Source organism: Amblyomma americanum, chromosome 3 (genome assembly GCF_052857255.1).
Source record: "Amblyomma americanum isolate KBUSLIRL-KWMA chromosome 3, ASM5285725v1, whole genome shotgun sequence".
NCBI classification, from domain to species: Eukaryota; Metazoa; Arthropoda; class Arachnida; order Ixodida; family Ixodidae; genus Amblyomma; species Amblyomma americanum.
Window position 1 is genome coordinate 182,259,162 of NC_135499.1, and position 24,378 is coordinate 182,283,539.

The 24,378-nt window shown below is 49.0% G+C and overlaps 1 protein-coding gene across 1 annotated transcript in view; it reads left to right on the forward strand.

Moving 5' to 3' along the window:
* LOC144125582 (ADAMTS-like protein 4) overlaps nucleotides 1-24,378 on the forward strand; it is a 54,356-nt gene that overhangs the window by 16,150 nt on the left and 13,828 nt on the right. The window contains 9 exon segments of the mRNA XM_077659074.1: nucleotides 5,567-5,633; nucleotides 12,626-12,834; nucleotides 17,065-17,143; nucleotides 17,782-17,884; nucleotides 20,158-20,291; nucleotides 22,071-22,266; nucleotides 22,793-22,851; nucleotides 22,853-22,966; nucleotides 24,111-24,303. Coding sequence (XP_077515200.1) covers nucleotides 5,567-5,633; nucleotides 12,626-12,834; nucleotides 17,065-17,143; nucleotides 17,782-17,884; nucleotides 20,158-20,291; nucleotides 22,071-22,266; nucleotides 22,793-22,851; nucleotides 22,853-22,966; nucleotides 24,111-24,303 — 1,154 coding nt within the window.

The following is a 24,378-nucleotide window of genomic DNA, read 5'->3' on the forward strand; positions in this document are numbered from 1 at the left end:
CATAACGCGGGTGGCGTGTTTGCTGAAGTAGCTCCAACCAAGTGGCTGACTTGATTTTCTTATTGCACTGTCGACATGTGTGTCGAGTCGGGAGAGCTGCGAACAAAGCAGTATACGCGCTTTATTTTTTCCTTCTTACAGGCCAGACATGCGGTAAGCACAAGGTTATAGCTGCTACGTATCTTTTTTAACTATTTAGTTTTAAACGAGCGACATTAACTCCGCAAATCTATGTATCTACGACAAATTCTGCGTCGCTTGCTTCACGCTGCACTTGTGCTGTGTTATCGTTTGGAAGTCATCAAGCGTGTGGTATCGCACATGTGTCCATTATAAGGCAGCTTAAGTATGAGGTGTTTAGTGCAGTCTGCAATCTGTAAATCGTTTTCGGCCCAAGAGAAACACCTGTGGGTTATAAGGGGCCGTGACACACCCACGGTGTGTGTGTTTTTTTCTACATGAAGACGATCAAAATGGGCCGAATCCACAAGCTAACGAGGTTTCCTGGAAATTTCAGGCACTTTACTTCTTTTGTTTGGATTGCTTCCCTCGAACATGTATGAGGCACGTCTTTACAAGCGGGGTTGACGCTTGCGGGAAAGGAACCTCGCGAAAATGCCCGGCCTGAGAAAGTCTACCTCTGGGCTACCCTGCTGGTTAACTAACCTCTCAACGTTTCCTTTCCTGCTTTCTCATGCCCTCGATTCTGCGATGCAGGCTTTGCGATGATTTTTTTTTTTCATCAGTTAGTCCTGTACTGACCTGTTGTTAATATAAGTGGAGATGAAGGGGTGAATCAGGTGAATGAATCCTCGTTCGTGTCCGTGCATTCATTTGCTCCTTATTAAGCCGAACAGCACTTTAGACCACGTTGTTGTTGGTGGCTTGCAAGGTAGACCAAAGTAGAGGAGATGGCACGCGCGTATTTCTTGAACTATGTATATATACATACATACATACATATATATATATATATATATATATATATATATATATATATATATATATATATATATATATATATATATATATATATATATATATATATATATATATATATATATATATATATATATATATATATATATATACTTATGAAGGGAGCGGACAGTCACCGAAACAGTCGCCGTAGCTCAATTGTAAGAGCACCGCACGCGATATTCGGAGGTCGTGGGTTCGTATCCCACCGGCGGCATGGTTTTTTTTTCTGCTGCTTCATATAAGTAATTTTCTTTAAGCGATTTATTAATCTCAGTAATATTATCCCACTGATAAGCATGGCACATAAAAAAATAAAATAACGTTCCCCTATGCACCTTGGTTTGGGTGACTGTTCGCTCCCTTCATAAGTTTGTCTAACGGGCCCCTCATTTACTTAACCTTGTCTGCTATATATATATATATATATATATATATATATATATATATATATATATATATATATATATATATATATATATATATATATATATATATATATATATATATATATATATATATATATATATATTTCTTCCTGCTCTTCAGCTCCGCAGTCTCTGGTACTCACCTCTGAGATGCGGTATTACTTCGAACGTGTGATTAAGCCATGTGTTAGTATAGGGCATGGTACAGTACTTAAAAAAAAATGCCGAATCCATCGGTGGCATCGAATAGCTTGAGGACTCATTTCGATCATGCATTCGGGCACATCTGCCGCACATCCAGATATCTGGTATAGCGAAACGTGGTGCTAATTTTCCTCATGAATGTGATGGGTGGAAAAACTTTTTTTTCAGAGTCAATCAATCGGAGGGTCGCAGGACTTTGTCCTCTTGCCTCTCGCTTGGCGTCGGCCGTAACCCACTGGGACTCGGCGGCGTCCAAAGCTTGATTGATGATGTTCCTTTGGACTTCTGGGTCTGGGTTGGGCATCAGAGCCTCCCATGAGTCTGGTGTGCATGTGTTTTGCTGTGTATCGTGAGCATGTCCAGACCATGTGTACCATAGTCGCACATCCGCCGCAGCGTTTACATGTAGCATTGAATTGACACGGATATAGTTTGCTATTATAATACACGGAAGATCATGCATGTGAGGCGGGGAGCGTGCCATTTCGTGTTTCGATAGTACACGTAATGTTCCCGTCAAGTTCTTCCCTTCCTGCTGAGCTTCAATGATAGGAGGAATCTTCGTTATTAGCGAAGTTCTCGTTACAGGGACTGCTAAATAATAAACGGCCGTATATACCCGTCCGCCGTCTCCGCCTTGTGTCTCTAGCACGTGCGTGCAGCTCGCTGTCCTTCGGAATTTCCTCTCCTTCGTCAGCTCGGAAGTGCGCTTCCGTTCTGACGGGGAAGGAGGCGAGGAGGACCTGTACGCGCCGCTATAGGGCGGCCCATCATCTATAGATAGGGACCGTCCGACGCACTTGCGGGCCACGCGCAGCCCCAAGGGTGCGCGCGCTCATTAAAGGCCTCCGCTCGAACGCACAACAAAAACGCTCGCGAAGGTTCTCAAAATAAACGGCTTCTTTCACGCTGCCCGTAAACAAGCAGCTACCGCGGCCCGCCCGCCCGCCCGCGGTTTAGGCCCTGCGTAGCGCGCTCCTGCGCCGTCCTGTGAGGCCGGCGGCAAGGCTCGCAGGCCGGCGGTGGGCGACTGCGCGCGGGGAACATACTTTGCGGCGGCGCGGATCATCACACCCGCAGTCTGAGCCTGGAAGAGTCTTTTCTGCACTTCCTCTGGAGGCCGCGTTACGCCTGCGGCGCTGCTTGCCGGTGTGGCCCGTAGGGCCCCGTGTAAGACGCAAGCGTAGACGGTTTGTTGCGACGCATGCACGAGTGGTTTGGGCCTATGGCGCCGATATGGCGTTCGAGGCCGGCGTTGAAGGTACTTACATCTGCTGTTCGATCGGAAGGCGCTAGTTTTGGTCACAGAAGTTACATAGACCCATGGTGTGGATGCCAAGTTTCTATATATGCCTACCTTAGATAAGACTTCGATGCCTGACAGCGGTACAGCCCACGGGGTACAAAAGGCTTCCTTCATCAATGGACACTGCTTGCCTGCTTCGAAGGGGCGTAGGTGTCTCAACCGTGAATGGGCATCGGGACAATGCAGGTTAGACTCCCCCCCTATTACTTGCGCGACCCGCTCCCCCTGCCTTTCCTGGCTTCCTCTCTCCCACTCCCGCCATCCCCACCCATTCCATCACAGCGCCTCAGGTGTTCACTCAGGATTAGAGACAGTTACCGTGCCTTATCTTTTTGCATAATCTCGCCTAGTCTATCCTAGAACTACTCGTGTCTTCTGCTCCCTCCTTCATCCCTTCTCCGACGGCGTCGTTCAGGTGTGCGTCGAGTAATAAAACAGTTACTGCGTGCTTCCTTTCATGAAAGCCAAGGTTGCAAGACCAACTGGCCCTTGTGCGGCAAGCCCCCTACCAACTTAGCGGATGACAAAGTCTCATCTCACCCCCTCTTGTACTTAGTATCATATTGTCATCTTTGTCGAGTATTTATTTTATGCAACTCAAGTTCATTCGATTTTTCCACTTGGTTTTAGTATTTTCTTAACTGTACATTTGGTCTGCTCATTTTGTTTTTCTTTCAATGTTTTCTTTTTTTTTTATCCCTGCCTGCTCATTATGTATCTGCCTTGTCTTTACTTCCGTGTTTAACTAATCGTTAAGTGTCCCATCAGATTCATTATATACTAGGTGACTGTCGTCAGTGCATTATCATGAATGCAAATGTCGTTTAATGATGAATATCTTTCGATCCCTTGTAGCATGGTGCCAAGGAGCCTGCGGCCAAGCTATCCTTCCAAAGTGCGGTTGCAGTACACATTCTTTTCGCTGTTCAAAGGCATGCGGGGCTCTCTCGGCCCTGCCTGCTTCATACGGCGCCCTTTCTCTCCGCACGGCCTGAAAGCACGCAACGGAAGTTGCCGTCAAGTTTCTCAGCCGAAAAGCGGGTCGCTGTGAAAAATTGTGCGCCCGTGGCGGTGGTTGAATGCTAGAGCGCGTACTTGCCGAAGCCACTTTGTGGGCCAAGGATCGAGGCAGCGTGGTTGTCGCCCGTTGTGAGCAGAGCCGAGGCCACGAGGTGGGATCGAACATTTCCCCTCTTGGCCTGAGAACCGAAACAATCGCATTATTCGCTTGCATCCCGCCGGGTGGAGATCGCGCTTATAATTTGTTCTTTCAGCCAGAAAAAATGTTCAAAAATGTTGACACAGTCAAAGTGCGCTTAGGGTAAGCATACAACCTAAGGGGTGTCTGGCGGTTACATACAGCTTCTGCGGCTGAAGTTCGATTGCTTTTGAAACAAAATTACTAAAACAATAAACCGGGAATCGATACTTGGCATGCAGATGTTTTTCTGTTATTTCTCAATAATGTGCGGCAGCAAAGATGTCCGAACGAAACTCATAAACTTTAACAGCCCGCTGAATGGGACTGCGTGCATGAACGAGTCGTTTGCTCGTCCGTGCGAGGTTTTCTTTAGAAGAACTTGAGGTTGGGCTAGTTGGTGTTGATTCGTAATGGTGGTTCAACAGCGCAAACACTCACAGACCAAGAAAGAGACTAGATAGACACACAAAGGTTTTCTTCCAGAGAGAGTACTGTCTGTAAGGCAATTTTTATTATTTGGTTTCTGGACAGTGTGAGTTCTACGCTGGTCCAGTTAGGAAACACTGACATGCTCAAAAGTGAGCGCAGTTGTGATAATTAGAAACTTGGGCAACAAGTAACAGGCGAAGCCCTCGCTAGCGAGTCAAGGTTCGTCGGTTCCTGAGGAAGACTGAAGCAGTTCTAGGCTGCGATTTCTCTGAGAGTTTTCTACGTCCATTACCGGCCTGACTTCGTCAACAACTCTGCTGCAAGTGTAACTGTCGCAAAAGTGTTTCGATAACTATAATGTATGACAGTATTTTAGTCTAACGATGACGCCACGCATAGCTGCCGCATTTAGGGGAACATGAAGATTTGGTTAGTGACCCGTGCTAACATGAAACCCAACTGTGTTCAATATCAATGAAGCTTATGGCGACGGGCCGGAGCAGTAAGGGGCTAGGAATTTAGTAGTTAAAACTAGTAAGCAACAAGCTTGGAAGTGCTTCAAGCACAGATCCACAGTTGCTTTTGGGGCGTAAACAGGGCTTCGCTGCGTGCAGTAGTCGTCCACAAATAATATGCATAAGACTACCACGTTAATTGAAAATTTTTACAAACTAACGTGTTGTTTTTCACAAAACCGCAATATAATGCAAAAACGTTTAGAGATTTGTACCTTGTAATGCAGCCGAATTCAGAAGAGTAATATTTTGCCGCGCATGAAGTGGCACTATTGAAAATTCACTTCCCAAATACATATTCACCGTACGGAGCCGACTGCATAGGGGTTCGTAATGCGCAGAGGGCGTCACTCCAAAAGGGCCGACAGTGAGGCCACGTGCGCGAATGAACTCGTGTTCTCGACAAGGAATAGGGTAGCCAATTTACTAATGCGTTTTTCCTGTCACGAACATTCCGACACAAAAATGCTCTTGGCCCTAATTTCACGGCTGGCGCTACTCGCAGGTGGTGCCTTCTGCTCAGCATCTGCTGGAGGGCTTCGCCGCTGTCCCCCGAGATTGAGCAAGTGCCGGTGAGCTCCCTTTTATTTGCATACGCCTCCTACGAGTACAAACCGTGGCATGCGTGGTAGCTTTCGGCGCGCGTATGCCTGCAGGGCACGTGACCTGAAAGTTACGCGCATCGAATGCCTCGGTTTCAATATGCATGTCTTTCTTACCTGTTTGTCAATTCCGAAGCTCTGTGCGTGGGTCAGAAGGATGAAACAAAGGCCACATGCACGCGGAAGGCCCCCTCTTCTATACCATTCGGATTCGGAGCAGAGGTGGTTGTTGTGATCTTTATGTGATACGCCTTAGAGCTTCCCATATACGTGTACCTGCATTTGTGGTGGTTAATTGCGTTGACCCTAACACGGCTACCAAACTTTCGATCCCCCAAGGGGCGTGAGTTTTCCTTTTTCTTCTTTCTATTTTAAGCTTTCACATAAAAATTCTTAGGCTACTAATTTCTCACCTTTATCAACGCCATCATAAAAAAAATATTCCTCTGTGTTTTCCTTGCTTTTATTGACGGTTGGCTTCCTTCTTATGCATATCATAATGAGCCTTTCATTTCCCTGCCTATGTTTGCATGTTTGTATCAGCTTAGCCTACATTGCAAGCCAGTCCTATATATTTTTTTTTTCCATCGCGGTGCGCTTCTTGAATAGAAACCTCTGAAATATTAAAAATCTACCGTGTAACTCAGTCTGTGTCCTCATGCGCAGTTAGTGCACGTTATAGAAAACAAAAATTTTCCTAAGACCAGCAAATTTTAAGCCTATAGGTACTGCACACAATTTGCACATATTTCGGGCCCGCCTTTAGCTAGGCGCTAATTTATGTGCATGAGCTATGAGCTTCAGAAGCGTCTTCGTCGTCTTACGTGTGTTGCACGCATGATTGAACTTCAATTCCTGCAATGCATCTGATATCCACGTGCGCAGCATTAATTTGTATCTGGATTGGTGTATGCATTCTTTACGCATGTTCTTAGTGAAACAATGATAGCGAAGGCATGCTTTTCTTTTATCACTGGTACTTCGTTATTGACAATTCGGGGGGGGGGGGGGGGGGTCAGTGGCATTCCTGCCTTTAAGCATTTTATTACTTATCTTAAAACCATTTCCTAAGAACTTTAGGTGAACAAGAATTTATAACAATGTCAAAACGAAATTTCACTGCCTTCATGAGTTTGCTCAGGCAAGGAAATACCTGCCAGACTATGTCTGCCTAAGCTCGCATCAGAAACAACACAAATCAACCAACTGATTCCAGTTGCTTTCACTCGAGATCTGCGCTAGACGTTCCACCTTGGAGTAATTTGATTGTGCATCATAGACCGCTAGGTAGGAAGGCCCTGAATGGACACAGAGGTAGATTCCAACTCTCTCTCAGGTTAATAGAGCTTCAGGGATTTTGATGATTGGCTCTTCTGGTTGACGATAGGCGAAACGACAGCGCATGCTGCGCATTGAAGTCATGTCCTCTACTCCTTCAGCATTCCGGGCGAAAAGGGCAGCAGCCGTTTATACCAAGCCGCCCTTCATAAAGGCGTTCCAGCATCTCTTTGCACATTTGTCTGCGGATTGCCACTTTGCAGCATTTGAACAATGTGCCATCCACGAAGGATAACTCTGATTGCAGACTGACGGATGGGTGAGTTTATTTACCGAGGTGCAAAAATGTCATTACTTGCTTCAGTTCTGTATCGTTTTGCCTTTTTGTCTGCAATGCTTGTTTCGTTTTATTTATTTTATTTTTCACAGGATGAACGACCTTTATTGCCGTTGCGCGCCCTTTTATACCCCGTGGGTCTGACCAGTATAGCCAGAGTGTAACACGCTGCACATCGACCAACATTGAGACTTAGTGAAGACATCGTCGTCTAGGGACATTCTTGTGTTTCGAAAAACAAGTCACTACGTCGGTTGACCGACTACAAACTGTACGCAATCCAACAACATTTACTTTTCTGCGGGGTTGAGAGCAATAGGAACTCTTGTTTTATGCTGTGCACTATGATACCCGTTTACCGAATTGGTAGAAAAGCAACACCACTCTATACACCACAGCAGCGCAGTACATTCGTGGGCATGTGAAAACAAGCGAGCTGTGTGCGTAACGTTACGAGAGTGAAGCTAAAGGATTCTCACAGTGTCGCAACATGGTAGCCGAGCGCTGTCCAGGCGCAAGAGCGCACACTTCTTGAGCACCGCTCTTGCTGCCTGACATCATCGCGCGTTTGGATACGCCGTCTCAAGTTTCCCGCCGTCAGTAAGGCGGGGGGTGATCTCCACGAGCAGCCCAGGACGGCTTGACAAGCATCGCGCGGCTGTGGCGGCAAAGACGTCCTCCTCACGGTCCCGCGCGATGTCTGGCGGTTGGAGGCCACATTCTCGGCCTACACATGTCGGCCGCCGTCCGTCACGGGTGGGCAGATGTGGCGGGCCTAAACCGCACAACGTGTCATCAACGCACCCCGCCGCACTTCGATTGCCTCTTTCGCTGTCTCGTACTTCTCTCTCTCTCTCTCTCTCTCTCTCTCTCTCTCTCTCTCTCTCTCTCTCTCTCTCTCTCTCTCTCTCACACACACATCCTTCACGTCCCTGCACTGTCTCTTCCTTCTGTCTGCTCCATCGACTATCGACCACGTGGAACTGCCTGGCTGCGCGAAGGCAGCGGGATCGAAGCAAGGCGAGCGCATCTTCCGTCGCATGGGGAGTCCCCTAAACGACGCCCATTGCTCGAGCGTGTTGCCCTCTCCACGTGGAAGGAGGCAGCGCCACCGGACGTCCTCAATCGAATGAGCGAAGTGCGCCGGTCTCTTTCTGGCAGCCGCAGGCGCTCACCGAAGTCCCCCAACCCCTCGCCGCCTTTACGCGGCCGGCTCCGGCTTTATATTATATCCTTTATGCTCTTCATACGCGTTGGCTGTCCAGTGAGGAGGAGGCATCTTGTAGAAGAAAAAATAAAGAGAGTGAAGAGGAAGATAGTGGAGAAAACTAAGATAGTGAAAAATTAGATAATGAAGAAAACGCTGAGGAAGTTGATGGCCGGAACTATCTTCTATCAGGCTGTCGCAGAACTAAAAGCATCTGCGGGGGGGGGGGGGGGGGGGGGGGGGGGGGGGGGCTACAGAAGACATCAACGCTGAAGACGCCTTAACATCGTTCTGAAGGCGGGTGCCTAGCAGATGTCTCTTGAGTGCAGTCGTGAGCAATATGACAGGGAACAAATACTTTACACACGATTGCAAATTATCCGGTTATTTCTCCCGCAAATTCGGGAATTGCTATTGAATGTTACACTTCAAATGGAAAACTAGTAAGTAACTAGAAAAGGCTGCGCTTGACACGTATAATTATGTAGTAATCAATAAATGAATGCTCAGACATTGTTCCCTTTCATATTGCTCACGACTGTATGTCTGTATAGCAGCGACGAGTTGCCGCAGGCCCTTGAAACTCGCTCTCAAGTATTAGAGCTACGCCACATTAATGACAACCGCAATCACCGCTAGGCTTTCTCTGGATGCGTTTCAGTCGTTCAGGGGCGCTTGAAGGTCACGGAAGAACAAAAAACAAGCAAACGAATAAAGCATCGCGAGGAGGTTTCTCCACGTGCTAAGTAACCGCTGACCAGAGCGGAAGGAGGATCTCTGGTGCTCCTCACAACTGACTCCGCTCGCACACCGGGAAGAGCCTCAAAAAGGGGAGCGCCAAAAACACCAAGACAGGATGAAGACGGATGACGTCCTGCAAAAAGCGGCTGCGCACTCTCCCTCTCCCCCTGCGCGCCGCCCGTGGCGTGTGGCGCTCGGGCGGAACGATGAAGAGCTCAGCTTTCTCGTCCCTCTGTCAACGATGCGCCTTGTAATTCAAGTAGGACTCGTGAGGCCGCCCTCGCTACGCTCTCAAGATCAGGCTCTTTAACCTTGTTCTTCCCACTGCTTCTCTCTCTCCCTTTGAAGCCTTTCCATTTTTTAATTGCGCACTCACTCGTCGTGATCGGCTGCGCTCGCAGTGGTCAAGTTCGAGCTAGTTTCTTTCGCCACAAGGCCGTTCCCTGTGCCAGCAGAAAAGCCGTTAATTTCCGCATGTCTTCGTGGTGAATGGGCCGGCGGTGTCCCGGAGCATAGCGACACCCCCACCCAGAGACAGAGCGACTCGAGAACAGAGAAGAAGCCTTTCGCTCGGCTTGCGGAAGTTTATGATGCAAGCCGTCCAGGCGTGACAGTAACGACGCATGGCGAAAGTAATACACCTGTCACCGAAACAAATGGAGCAATTTGATCGGGCCAGTTTGCTGTAGCGTATTTACTTTACTCTAATAGGGTATTGCACTTGATGACGAATGATCGTGCCCTCAAAATGCTGGGTTATGTTTGCAGCACATGCTGGTGATGTGAATGTGTGCTGCTGGGTCACTTCAGCGCGCGTTATGCGTTTCACTTGGGACGCATTCCTGAAGTAACAATGGCTGATAATTTCGCCATTGTCCCTGTGAAACAGTTCATACTGTTTTAAAGCTCTGCTACCATGGTCGCATTTCGAAGTGGCGGTTGTATACGAAAAGTTTGAAGGGAAGCATCCGAGTCATCGATGGCTAGTTGCCCTGAATATACCGGGTGTTTCAACGAACACTTTCAAAAATTTTCAAAAATAGGCTTTTTGGGGTAAAATTATGGCTTCTGCAGCATAGATGCAACATGGTGTTCTTGAGTTGTATCAGACTATAGCGAGTTTTAGAATAGGGGGACCCTATCGGTTAGGGGAACACCGGGGCGCATGCGCACGATAGCACCCCACTATATTTCTATCCCTTGAACCGATAGATGCGCTCCCTATTCTAAACCTCTCTACTGACCAAGCCGAACCGATATCTTGCGAACTAAAATCAATTTCCTTGTCCCTGGACTGCACATGGGTGCTCCTAGGTCTCAAGACTTCGATTCACAGAGTTTCTTCGCGCTAAAGGTCGGGATTTGTGACTGACCAGCGTCTTGTAAGAGGCGATCACTTCGGTGGCTTTTCTAAGCTGGCCAGTACACAGGTGCCCCTTTGAGACCAACCGATCTCCACATATACGAAGAGCTCTGTGCATCTGGACTCATGGGCCATCAAGCTGTCGCCATGCGAGCAATCACATTCGCTGTTCGGTTCATTTTAGTGGAGGGCGATGCATACAGGCGTGGTCGAAGCAATGGTGCGTCCCCCCCTCTCGCCCCCTGCCTTAGTGGCTGTTTAATCTTCTTTCTTCCCATTCGGCGACTGCGGATGGTGCGCGGGTCGCTTCCCGGGGGCGAATCTGCAGTGGCGGGCACACACACACAGGCAGCGGTATACGTCCCCCTCAGTGGCAGCAGCAGCCGGCGCGGCGTCGGCTCACGTCGTGCATTATGTATACAGAGACACGGGCACAAAGGCCTTCGCCCCAGCAGAGAACGATGGCCGTTTGCATACGCGACGAGACGGGCTGTTCCTCTGCAAACGTTGCGCCCAGGAGGCACGCGCGCCGCCGGCAAGAAAGTACGGTGCGGAGGGGAGTGCGAAGGGTTGGAACACGCCGCCGTCCGTCGCAGCAGCAGACACAGCGGCGGCGGCCAAAAGGTTCCGCGCTCACGCGAGCCGCTCGCATTATAGCGTCGTGCCCCCGAAGCGGCACTCGGGTCTAGCGGATTACGGACGCCGTAATAATCGCCGCGCGTCACGTATTTTGATCGTTGTAGTGAAATGTGCAATTTGTGTGTGTGTGAGTGATTTTTTTTCTTGTTTGCTTTCTGTTTCGTAATCACACGCCGCGAGGCAACAATCTCTTGTAGTCAGTAAGCAGACGTCTACGGATGGTACTTCAAGTGCACACTGGACAAAGATTTAGAGCATAATGCTTAAGAGAACCTGGGGCAAACTAAAGGTACGCTTCGACACGGGGACGTGCTTAATAACTGACTTGTATGGAAGAGGCCAAATTACTGATTATACGAAGCACCGAAGCCGTGGAATTAAGGGAACGTGCTGGAAAAAGACGGGAAAATGTGGCACACCGGCCGTGGGGTATTATATACGTGCATGTAAGCTGTGCGCGTATGTAATATCCCTTACCTGCACGTGTATAATACGTGCAGGTAAGTCATGTTGGAGCGCGTGAATGGAAATCACATGAGAGGTTAGAAAACTATGAGCTGTGCCGGAAATGGAGTTGAAATATTTGTTAACACGTACGCTGAGCTGGGTCTAGCGATGTAAAAAGGAGAATACTACATCACTTGATCCCGGACTGACTTGCTTTGCAAAAAAAAAAAAGAAGAAAAAAATCAGCGGTGCCTTTTTCACAGTGCCTCAGAAGTGGTCGGGTTCGACGGAATATTGAGCAAGAAGAGGAGAGAGTTTTTGAGCATATACGACAACCAGGAGAGCTTGAGGTAGCTTGCTGTTCCAGGCACGCTGCCCACTAAAAAGAAAGTAAGAAGGAAAGAAAGGAAGGAAGGAAGAAGGAAAAGAGGGAGGATGGAAAGAAGGATAGAGAGAGAAAGAAAGAAGGAAGGAAAGAAGGAAAGAAAGAAAGAAAGAACGAACGAACGAACGAAAGAAAGAAAGAAAGAAAGAAAGAAAGAAAGAAAGAAAGAAAGAAAGAAAGAAAGAAAGAAAGAAAGAAAGAAAGAAAGAAAGAAAGAAAGAAAGAAAGAAAGAAAGAAAGAAAGAAAGAAAGAAAGCAACAGGCGCACAAAGACTGCCTTCGGTTCGAAAAAGCTTGCTTTACGTGAAAGACACCAAGGTCATTTTCCGAAATGGGTCAAATTTTGTTACACACACGACGGTTTTTCAGGAGGCTCTACAACTGTACCCTTTGCCGAGGACTGCGTTGAGTGAGCTCTCTTCCTGCGACTTGCTTGTTGAGAGCGTGCAGTTTGAGCGGGAATGAGGATCTCGAACTCTTGCTTGGAATACCTCATTCCTTTTTTTTTTTTTAATGTAGAGCTCGCCTTCCTCGCGGTCACTTGGGCGTGTGTCCGTCCCAACAGGATTCAGCCGCATCGAGGGCCTCACAACTGCGTCGGCGCAGCATCGGCACCCAGGGCGGCAGCAGTGCGCAGTCTTTATCCATGGCAGAAACAGCAGGCGCGCCCCTCAGCCGCAGTTGGACCAGCTGGAGTCCCTGGTCCCCGTGCTCGAGGTCGTGCGGGAGTGGTCTGGCCTACCAGACGCGGCGCTGCCTCGAAAGACCACCGCGGTGAGCGGATACTGTCCCTTACCCCTAAAAAAAAAAAAACCTCTCTGTCCCACAGCGCAAGTCACACTGTTTAAACGGCCTTTTATAATGACGCAAGACCTTTCGCTTGTCAGAACTTTCCATTGCAGGGCGGTAACTTTGCATCAATATCGGATATGGCGTTTCATGCCGAATAGCACATCACACCTAAGAGTTAGGAGCAGTGATCTCTGCCTCAGCCTTCAGATTTCCCACCAAGATGGCGCCACCGACGCCTTCCGCTTGCTGTTCTGTGGACGTTTATATACTTATTTGTACTGTTAACGCTCAAAGAAGGTCCCCGGAAGAAAAGAAACAAATAATGAATGAGGCTATTACGTATTTGAAAAACACAGACTGATAACTAAATCGAACACTCCTGCAAATACGCTTAGAGAGAACTCGAAATTTTGGACATCGGCTGTCTTCGTATCGTAAATTTGCGAATTATGCCGCATTTAAGAATGGGGACACACAGATAATGGTGCGCATCAGCACATTACGATACTACTACGATAAGTATGGGTTAAAATAGGCAGCCTGGCCTCATTGCGTTTGTCCGAACTTTGAAGACATCATTTTCGAGCCACTTTCTCATGCACTTCCGAGGTTATCGATACTTAGCTGCTCTTGCGTTACTAAGAACAACGATTTGAGCAAAAAAATCTGTCTTCTCATTTACTGAAGTTCTGAACCGGATGATTCAAATACTTCTATCGCGCAGTAAGTACGCACGCATTCAAAGCAGGCAGTGTGCACACATACTCGTGGAATTTGTTCATATTTTCGTTTTGAATTCTTGTGTCTGCGTGTACTTAGGATTGAACGCGTAAACATGCTACATCAATCAGTTTCAGTTCTTTAGCTGTGTGTTGGGCGTTTGGTGCAATATCAGATATATTTAAACCGTCCGGACGGAGTGTCATGTGACACGTCATTGTGACACATTGTGAGCGGCTTTTTTTTATGTTACGTGCGTTAACGAGCGTTTTTGTCATTAATTTGTGGCGAGGAGTGATTTTTGTTGAAATGAGGCGGAGGGTAGTCTTGATCTGATGCTATGCGTGAGCTAAAAACAACAAATTACGTTGTCATCAGCGAAAATTTTCATTTTATCTGGCAGCTCACCTGCGGCAAAAATAGCATGCCCGTAGAGCATTAACAACAGTGGACTTCAAGCATAACTTTCAAGCAATATATCGTGCGCCCCAGACAGATGTAATTAAGTTTTTGAAGGACTATAGACACCTAATTTTAGTTGTGTCTTTTCTTCAGAATAGATGTATCCCCGCTTGGTATTCGCCTACCACCACTAAATAATTTGCAATTTAATTTCTTCTCGCATGCTGTTTCGCTTTTATCAAGCGAACGATGGCTGTGTCTTATGTCACGGGAAACACGAAAAAAACTCCCATATAAACGCCGAGCCGTAGTTTTCACTACAACACTTTAACCAGTCTGCTTCAAGTGTTGGAATGACAACAAACGACGTACCAGCAGTTACAGTGCCTGTTTTTCTGTGCCTCACGTGGCCTAAAGAACAACCACACGTCACAGCCAGCGTTCGGTTGACAAAACCGAAACTAGCATAGCGTAACATATCATCTAGCTTTTTTCAAGGCTGTCTACAGCTTTCAAATTGACACATTTTGGTTCAGTCACCGCTGTGGCTCAGTGGTTATGGTGCTCGGCTGCTGACCCGAAAGACGCAGGTTCGATACCGGCCGGGGCGGTCGCGTTTGGATGGAGGTTAAATGCTAGAGGACCATGTACTGTGCGATGTCAGTGCACGTTAAAGATCATCAGGTGGTCGAAATTATCCGGAGTCCTCCACTACGGCATCCCTCGTATCCTGAGTCGCTTGTGGATGCTAAACCCCATAAAACCAAAGCCAAGCATTTTTCCTCAAGGAGGTATTTAAAATATTATCTACTTAGTGTGTGTGTGTGTTATGCCTTTTTCCCCTTCTCTCTTCCTCCTTTTAGTCCCCTAATTCCTCTTCCCCAGTGCAGGGTAGCCAACCGGAACCCCTTTCTGGTTAACATCCCTGCCTGTCCCTCCTCCTCTTTATCTATCTATCTAGTCATAACTGGTTAACTAACATTGCAAAAAATACTTCCCGCTAAGCCACACGACTCCCAACAGCACTAAGTTGGTTTCAGTTGTCTAGAACGAACACTACGTCTTATTTTAAAACATGGTTCTATTTAGCTGGGACACTCCGTGTGTGTGTTTATACATGCATATATTATTTTCAGAAAGTAAAGGCATGCATGTGATTTCTCTTGGCGCGGTGCTTCAAAACAGTAGGGCGCGTTCAAGCGCTGAAGGTTCTCGCTAAGCCAGCACAACTTATGTTCATCATACGACGCTCGTGATTCGCTTTACTCAAGGCCGCGCGGAATTAAGTCAGCGCGTGATTGTGAATGCAAAGGAGCGAGTTGTACGGCGCCGACTTCGTTCTTTCAGGGGACTTCCGCCGTCTGTGTCGCCTTTGGCGAGGAGTAAGCACGTTTAGCTGCTGCCTCGGGGCAGCCCCCTACAGCCTCACTTGCTCTATGACGCCGGAAAACTACTCTTAACCGCATCGCTAACGTCTAGAAAAGCGGCCGGCGTTTACAGGGGCGCGCCGGGCACGTTTAAAGAGCGAAAAGAAGTGCCGGTTCCGCACGATCGCAGCCGGGCGAGCGGGTCGAGTGTGTCCAAAGGGTTGCCCCCTTTGGCGGCTGCTCGTGGAGCGCGGTTCACGGGCATCCTTCTTCATCAAGGGGCGCGCCCGATGCCGCCAGCCTCCTCGCTTCCTTCCCGCCGCCCCCTCCGGCCTGCCTGCAGGGACTCGGGAGTGTCGACGACCCGCGCGCATAGGTTGGAAAGCCGCGAGTCACGGCCTCGATTCCCCGCTGGCAATTAGGGCCCGTGACTGGTATTCGTGCTGGGGTATAGCACTGAGCGCGGCTGCCGGCAGCAGGCGCTTGAAACGCTTTCGGCAGCGCTAGGCTCGTATGTGCCCGCAGCTGTCGCGTTTCCGTGGTTTTGTGCAGCGAGAGCTGTAGCTGAGACTTTCCTGGACCGAGTGTCGCATCGGATGTCCCGCACTATACCTTACCACCCTTTGCAGGCTGCCGTTAAATAAAAAAGAGGCTACCGGGATTCGAACATGGAACCTTCTGATCCGTAGTCAGATTCGTTGCGCCGCAGGCTCAGGCGTACGTCTTTATGCTGCACCACTGTGCACGTTCACACCGCGCTGCGTACAGGCGTTTAACTCGGAGATAGCAGCGTCGCGTATCCGCTCTGGTCACGCTTTGCACTTAATTCAGACTACTTCACACTTGATGCGCACTTGATTCAGCATAACAGTCATATGGAAAGGCTCACTAATAGTATTTTTGTTGTATTATGTGCATTTACTGAGTATTTTCTTCTGCGTTGTTTGTTGTTGTTATTTGTGTACATTACTAGTTTTTAATTAATTATTACGTGTATTTTGTTTCTAATGCCTGTGCCATATTTTTATGCTTGTATCGCCCCCCCCCCCCCCCCTATGTAATACCCTCGCACGAGGGCCCTTAGGGGTACTGTAAATAAATAAATAAAAATAAATGCAGTGGGTGGGCACCTGGACCGTAAGGAAGGAGGTGAAGAGGGGCAACGATAAAAAAAGATACTGAAGGCGTTTACGGTAGCTCTCTATGAATTGTTTGGTTTAGGTAGCGAGCGTATACGTTGTAATTTTACTGGCGGTATTATACAGTGTAGAGCTTAAACTGGCGCCGTAGGGATCGGGCTGGTACGAAGCAGGGCACAAAAAAAAAGCATAATTCAGGGGTTTCAGCGTTAATGGGTAGAGCCGAGGCAGGGAAATACCGCGAATAGTTGGGCAGGTCACCTGTTCAAGCAAAAGAGGGAAATTTTGCTAACTCTTCGGTTTCTGCTCATTTGTTCGTTGCTTAGTGAGTAGTACAGCTACGCAGAGCCGACCAGGTCTGAGAAAGTATCATTCGCTAGTTTGATGACAGTGTTTCTTTGCCTGTGTCCTATTATGTGACTTTTTCTTGCCTATCTTTTTTTGCATAGATTTTGAACCCATTCAGCGAAATATCGCCTCCTACTAGGCTGCCTTGCTCCGAGAACAGGCTTGCAAGGAGCTCGGAATTCTTAAATTAAGACGTTACAGCACTTCCTCCCTCGCCCCTTGTTGTCTGTTTGCAGGCATCGACGAGTGCGCAACAGCAAGAAGGCCGGTCGATGCCGTGGTCCCGCTAAGCGCTATCGCGTCTGCGGGCTTCAGGTACGCACAATCATCGTCAGGTTTCTCACTGATGCGGGAATAACGCGTTGTGATGCTTGCTTGGAGCGGAGAGCTTTCCTGACTATATAAGACTGGAAAGACATAAAAATAACTCATTGGCAGGCTTACCAAGGAGCCGCACTCAAATAACATAGTCCCGAAGCGTGGACGTGCGCAGCCCACCCTCTAACCAACACCCCATTCCGACCAATGTCCTTTCACGCGCACATTTGTTAGTTTTTAAGGAACTGAGATCCTTGCAACCATGATTTCCGGTTTACAAAAGAGCGAAAAATACACATTGAAGCAGTAATGAAGGCATATAGAGCCTGCATTTAGCAGTGAATAATTGAGAGGTGGTGCAGCATTTTTCTAGACTGTTGTTGGCGATAATGAGCAGTGCCCACTAACAGTGTTATTTATATTTAGTTTTTTGCGCTGCCAAGCTCGCATTCTCTTGGAACCCGTACTACCTCGTGCTATTGCTATGCCATCTGCTCGTTCTTCTAATGCGTCTGCTCCCTCTTCCTCCTACTGTCTTTTTTTATTGATATTACGATGTTTCCTTTTTCTTAATCATCCCAGTTTGCTAGAACTGCCCTGTCCGGCATTAATCCTCTCCTTTCACGCCCTTGTAGCCGTGCAGCTCGAACGAAACCGACCCGAGACAAGAGCAGTGCTCTACCTTCGACAACATGAGTTTCGGAGGCAAGAAGTACGCGTGGAAAATGTTCCTCAAGGGTGAGTCCACTCTGCTGGCTTCGCCACGACAGCGCGGTTGTACGCAGCTGGCAGCTTACAGTTTGACAGCAATGATCACGTTAGTTCGCTGTGCTGCTTCGGTGTTGTCGCTGTTCGAGTAAATTCGGCAACGTTATAAACTGAGATGATATCCCATCTTCTGCTAACTCTTGCTTCGCCTTTCGGCCACTTCATAAACACATCGTGTTGATCAGCTGCACAAGGGAACCATGACATGCACAGCAAACACCGGAATAATGCGAGATCAGGTTCGCCTGTACATAGCGCAGACTATACCACCGCCACGTATACAGGCCACCGCAAAAGATGGCTACGCACCAGGAAGTGCGATAGCATGAATGGTACTGAGAACGCTTTATTGAGTGATGCATGAGAATGGCGTCCTCCTATTCTCTTGTGTAGTCTTGGAGTCCCGGCAAGCGAGCGCAGCATATTCAAAGCGCGGTCGTCAAGTGCGCTAGTAGCCGTCACTTAAGCTCGAGTCGGCAGAAGACGCCTCCCGGCGCGGAAGTGCGCGATTCGCGGTCGCGCAGAAGAGTTTCAGAAGCACTCGAGCAGAGCGCCACGGAGGGACAATGAAGCCGCAGCGACTACAGCAGAGGAGGCAGTGCGGCCTTTCGCTCGGTCTCGCAACCCTAGCCCCATCTCGCGGGGTGCGCGTTCGAGGAATCGTAAATTGCTTTGGTAGCCCCCTTTTGCTCATTTATTCGTTGCGTGGCGTCCTCTATCGGTCAGAAGGGGGTGCGAGCACTGGTGCCGGTCGACGACTCTCTCTTATCAGCATGAGAGCGGCGGGCTGGGGGCCATCTTGGCAGCGCGCCACTGGCTTTCTTTCGGTTCTCTGCGCGCGGATTGGTTCGCGTTCTTGCGTGTGTGTGTATGTGTGTGGCTCGGATATGGATGCTTCGTCCGTGCGCTTAACCACTCAAGGGGATGATTCATTCGAGTTGCTCAGGTCTCCCTTTTACAACTTGTGCTGCAAACTGGAGCCAACACTGGCGGCCGATTATTCCACTCTTTGTCGTGAATGTATGAGTCAAGCGAGCAGGGAAATGCGGTGACTATGGCTGGTAGGTTGCCTGCACTGATGTGGCGTGCGTCTAGGTTGTTTTCAAGCGCACAGTCCAGTCAAGGGGAGAAATCCGCCAAGAGAAAGCCGCGGAAAATGTGATTTAGACCCCCGCCTCCCCGCCCCCTCCGCCTTTTTTTTCCCATTCCAATGAGAGTTTTGTGAATTTCATCCGCTTAAACGAAGGAGAAACAGAAGGCTCATGGCGATCGAGCCGTCCACAAGAATCCGGCTACGCTGTAGGATTCAATCTTTCTGGGCAACTATACAATAGAGTAAAGTATACGAAGGGTTTCACCTTAAAGAGCACAATACAATACAATAAAATGCAATACTATACAATACAGTGCAATACAGCATGATCTGTATTGTGCATAAATAAAATAAAATACCAGTATGCAAAGTGACTGTAGTATCACAACTAGTATAACAAAGTAAACAAAATGCAAAGTACTACACCTCCGTGCGTGATTCCAAATGAGGAAGGAATATTGTGCGCACAATGTATAAGGCAGCAGATGTACCTTTTATTCAGTTACGAAGAGAGTCTTTTATGACCGCTGCTTGCCGCAGATAAAGTGAGATAACGCAAATACACGCCGACTATGGGCGCTTTGCGTGCAGGCTCTTCTCTAAAGAAAGTCAGATTTAATAATGGTGTACCCTCACGAGTCTTCCGACCGAAATGAATCATCCTTCCGCCCTGTGGCCCAGCCCGAACGACAGAGACACCACTTAGCTCACACACGAGCCAGACATATGGGTCAGCCCCATCTCTGCTCTAAACACGAACGGAATCTCCATCACTCCGCGCGCCAAATTTGCATGTTTCTCCGCTCGCGTGCCTCTCCGCTCATAACACGCTTTGATACGCGGCCCGGCTCAGTGCTGCCCCCGGCGTTGTTTACGGACGCGTCACCCACGACGCGACATAGCAGCCCGCATAGCGCACAAGGGCACGCGCCTCGTCAACTAGCCGAGACGATGCGCAGCGCGAGCTGGTCCCGCTTAGGGCACGCCCAATAGTCTGCGCGTGCCAAGACAAGCGAGCCCATTAACTATACACGCGTGCGCGCAGCGCCCAACAAGCGCGCGCCCTTGTGCCAACCCGAGCCGAGGGAATGTCGCGCGCGCCAAATGAGAAACATGAACAATGTCGTTGCTGAGGCGATTGCTCACGCAGCTCCGGCCGACTGCCAGCTGCATTGTCAGCCGGTGGGCCATCGCTTCTACGCCACCCTGGCCAAGCTGGTCAGAGACGGCACCCCTTGTTCGACGGATTTGGACGACCGCGTCTGCATCACTGGGAGCTGCCTGGTGAGTGAGCCTTCCGCTGCATGCATGGTTCGATCCTTCTCCCCTCATCTTTCCCCTTCCCCTTTTCGAGGCAGTGACTCTTCCGGCAGGCACTTTGAAGCCTTTCGTCTGCGGTTTCAGTTATTTCGAGGCGTTGGACAACACCCCATGTGTCAAGCGAAGCGCGCTTTGCGTCTCGCGGGGAGGGGGCATCTGCTCTGGTGGCGGGCGCGTGCGGAGTTAATTTGAAAAACGCGAGGCTGCCAATAAGCGTGACGCTGGGTGAGCATATAGGTACGACAGCGGACGCTGCCAAGGCTCGTTACGAACACTTATGACCTAATTACCCTAACTCGTTTCTTCGCTGTGCGCTGAATGCGAGGCTTTATCTGCGCGCTGCGTCCTTCAAGGCTGCCAGCGTGCGGGTCTCGCTTTGTACGCGAACCGTACGCGTCCCGAAAAGTATTACGCCACTTATTTCCGGGTGATCTCGAGATTTCTTTCGAATGTTGTTACGACTCTTTCCGAATCATCATTTCGGCTCTCAGCATATATGGGTGTGCCGGATGGGACGTGAAAAAAAAAAGAAGTAAATGAGAAAAACGCTGTTACGAAATATGGCCACGTGACGTTATTTGATTGCAAACCGGGAAACTTAACATCTAGATTTAGAAGAAAACAAATATTATTGCGAACAATTTCTTTCGTGCGCGATTTTCAGCGAATAAAGTGCGTTCGGAAACTTCAGAATCTACATTTCCAGTGAAATGTTGATGTTTTATGAACAGAGGGCACCTGAAGAGTACAGTCCTAAATTCACGAATGTTCTCTTACCTAAGCAACCCCAGTGAAAGGTAGACGCCTTAGTCCCGTTCGCTGCCGCGATCGGGCTATCGTCTTCTTGGCTATTGTTACGGACTGACACGCTGGATAAAACTAGCCTCACGAATCGAACTTATGTTTGAACCCTCGTCTAATTAATTAGGCTATTGACGTGTGGCAGCGGTTTTGTTTTTGTCGGGTCGTATGAATATTGCAGGAAGCATTATAACGCATACAATAGGCAAACTGTATGTCTATTGTCTATTGTATGCGCTATAATGCTTCCTTAAAACGCAAACCATCTAGCCCGTCTACAAGTTTTTTGAATGCTGAAGGTGTGCAAATGTTTAACGTGATTCCGAAACAAAAATGCTTTGCGGAAAGTGAGGCTCTTTCTTCAAAATGCTTCTTTTCATAAACTTTGCCTGATGGGAACAGCATACAAAAGCAGAGATTAGTTTGGGCAGAAAGAAAATAATGAAAAATAGTGTGTGTGTGTGTGTGTGTGTGTGTGTGTGTGTGTGTGTGTGTGTGTGTGTGTGTGTGTGTGTGTGTGTGTGTGTGTGTGTGTGTGTGTGTGTGTGTGTGTGTGTGTGTGTGTGTGTGTGTGTGTGTGTGTGCGCGCGCGCGGGGGGGGGGGGGGGGGGGGGGGGGGCTGCCCACACCGCCAGTTGAAACAACGGGCTTAAGCCAATATAAGATAAAAGTATGAGCAAGAAAAAAATTTAAACGGAATGGACAGTAGACGAATGAAGTCGAGCTATTCAAATCGCATTGTGGTCTGGTGCTCGGCTTATTTAGGGTGAAATGCTTGGGAAATGGGTCTCTGACCCCACCTTGAGAAAAAGAAAAAATACCTTGTGACATGACGCTCTTTGGCCATAGCTGCCCTTGCGCCATAAAAATCTATAATCATCATCAAATCGCATTGCGGCTCGCAGTGGCAGTGACGATGGTCGCCTGTGTCGCCCCCTGCAGGGTGTGGGCTGCGACGGCGTGGTAGGGTCGCGGCGTAGCGCCGACCTGTGCGGCGTGTGCGGTGGCGACAACAGCACGTGCCACACCGTCTCGGGCCTGCTGACGTTGCGCAACCTGTCCAAGGACTACGAGGTGATCGCGGCCATCCCCAGGGGCGCCGCCAGCCTAGTGGCGACGGCCGAAGGAAACCGGCTCGGTGAGAGCTCCCCCTCTTCTGTCAGTATGGGCACCAGTGACGCGAGCCCAAAAATCTCCCTGTTTAATAGGGCACCATGAGAGTAAGTGAGGACTTATCGGAACATCTGCAACTTCCCTGAGGTTACATGATATCAAGTAGCACTCCGCACTCTCACCATGTGCCTTCGGTTTTCCGGATGTTATCTCCACTCAAGCGCGGAAGGGAAATGCCTTGTAAGTACACGTGGTTGTTCAAGAGTTCCACAGGTTCGTAGCGAATGCAAAAAAAAAAATCCGGCAGTACTGAGACCATAGAATTTAGCGTCTTCTAAAACAGTATATATTAGCCATAAATACGTGCCTCTCATTAGGTATCTGTCTTTTTATACCTGGTTGCGAAACTAATAATAAAAATATTTGATTGATTGATTGATTGATTGATTGATTGATTGATTGATTGATTGATTGATTGATTGATTGATTGATTGATTGATTGATTGATTGATTGATTCATTCATTCATTCGTTCGTTTTCGGTGCGCGCAGCCGTGAGGGATGCGGAGAGCGGCCGCTTCATCCTGAACGGCAACGCCAGCGCGTGGGACCCCCGCTGGCGTGTACGCGGGCGCCGGCACCCGTTTCTTCTACCGCGTCCACAGGTCCACCGGCGCCCAGACCCTGGAGGCCAGGGGACCCCTCGCCAGGGTAGTCCACCTCATGGTACGCAGTCGAGTACAGCGTCCTAGCTGCCACTCATGTCTCACGTGTAATGTTTGTAATGTCGGACGTCTGATGCCCGATTGCCTGTGTGGCGTGCTGATCTGTCAACAGTATGTAACGTAATACATCAGCATTGAACGTCCGACGCCGACATGTGCATAGGAACAGCGAGGGTCGTATCTTGCAGCTATTTTTTTTCCTGGATTCAATCTTCTGCCCGTTGACCAACCCCGAATTTGAGACCCCAGCAAGTGGAACTGCTTGTTAATTATCGTTTCTGTTGTCACTTGCAGTCTGTACACTAATGCGAAAAAAAAAGGAAAATAATAATGAACCGGGGAGAATATTGTCACGAACTCCATGTCTGCTTTAACACAAGGAGGGTTCGCGAATAATGAAACATTTGCACAGCTCTTTAATTTATGCCGATCACACAACAGCCATGTTTTTACGTTGCCTTCACGGTTTAAATCAATACTTTCTTAGCTAGGCTGTAGTCGCCGCGGTGGATCAGTTGGTTATGGCTCTCGCCTGCTGACCCGAAAGACGTGGGTTCGATCCCGGCCGCGGCGGTCGAATTTCGATGGAGGCGAAATTCTAGACACCCGTGTGATGTGCGATGTCAGTGCACGTTAAAGAACCCCAGGTGGTCGAAATTTCCGGAGCCCTTCACTACGGCGTCTCTCATGGCCTGAGTCGCTTTGGGACGTTAAATCCCCATAAACCATAAACCTTAGCTAGGCTGAACTGCGAAATGTAGTTTGCTGGTGATTCAGAAGAATATCCGTGCGTGCGAGCGGGTCTTGGATACGCTCGTGCAGAGCTAGCCTGCTTTTAATTTCACTGGCCTCCACGAGAACTGAGAAGTACGAGCTCGAGCCGTCACCGGAAGCAACTTCAGGCGCTGCACTCGTAGACAGCCGCCGTCGCAGAGACCAGCATGAGGCAGGTGGGTGCAGCTATCGAGGGTCTGTTAGTCCACTTCCTGGAGCAGTGGTCGCAGCCCGCAGTCTCTGCCACCAGTAGGTTCAAATGCTGACAGCAGAAACGGACGCCGCAGCCTTTGAGCATCTAAACGCCATCATCCATTATCGGCTCACTTGGCCCCAACCGTGCCACAGCTCTGATTTCTGCGTCCGTGCAGCTGGTGTTCCGCAGTCCCAACCCGGGCGTCAAGTTCCGCTACAGCGTCAGCAGCCGCGTGGCCAACAAGGGCGCCGCGCCGCCGGCGGACGGCCCTCCGCAGGGTGGCCAGTTCCTGCGCTCCCGAGCCGTCCTCGAGACGGGGCCCTACCGCTGGCAGGTGGCGCTCACTTGCAGCAAGACCTGCGCCACAGGTGACCGCTGAAGACCCATGCGCCAAGCTATTTTGCCCTTATGAGTCACAAGTTCATTGTACCAAATTGATATAT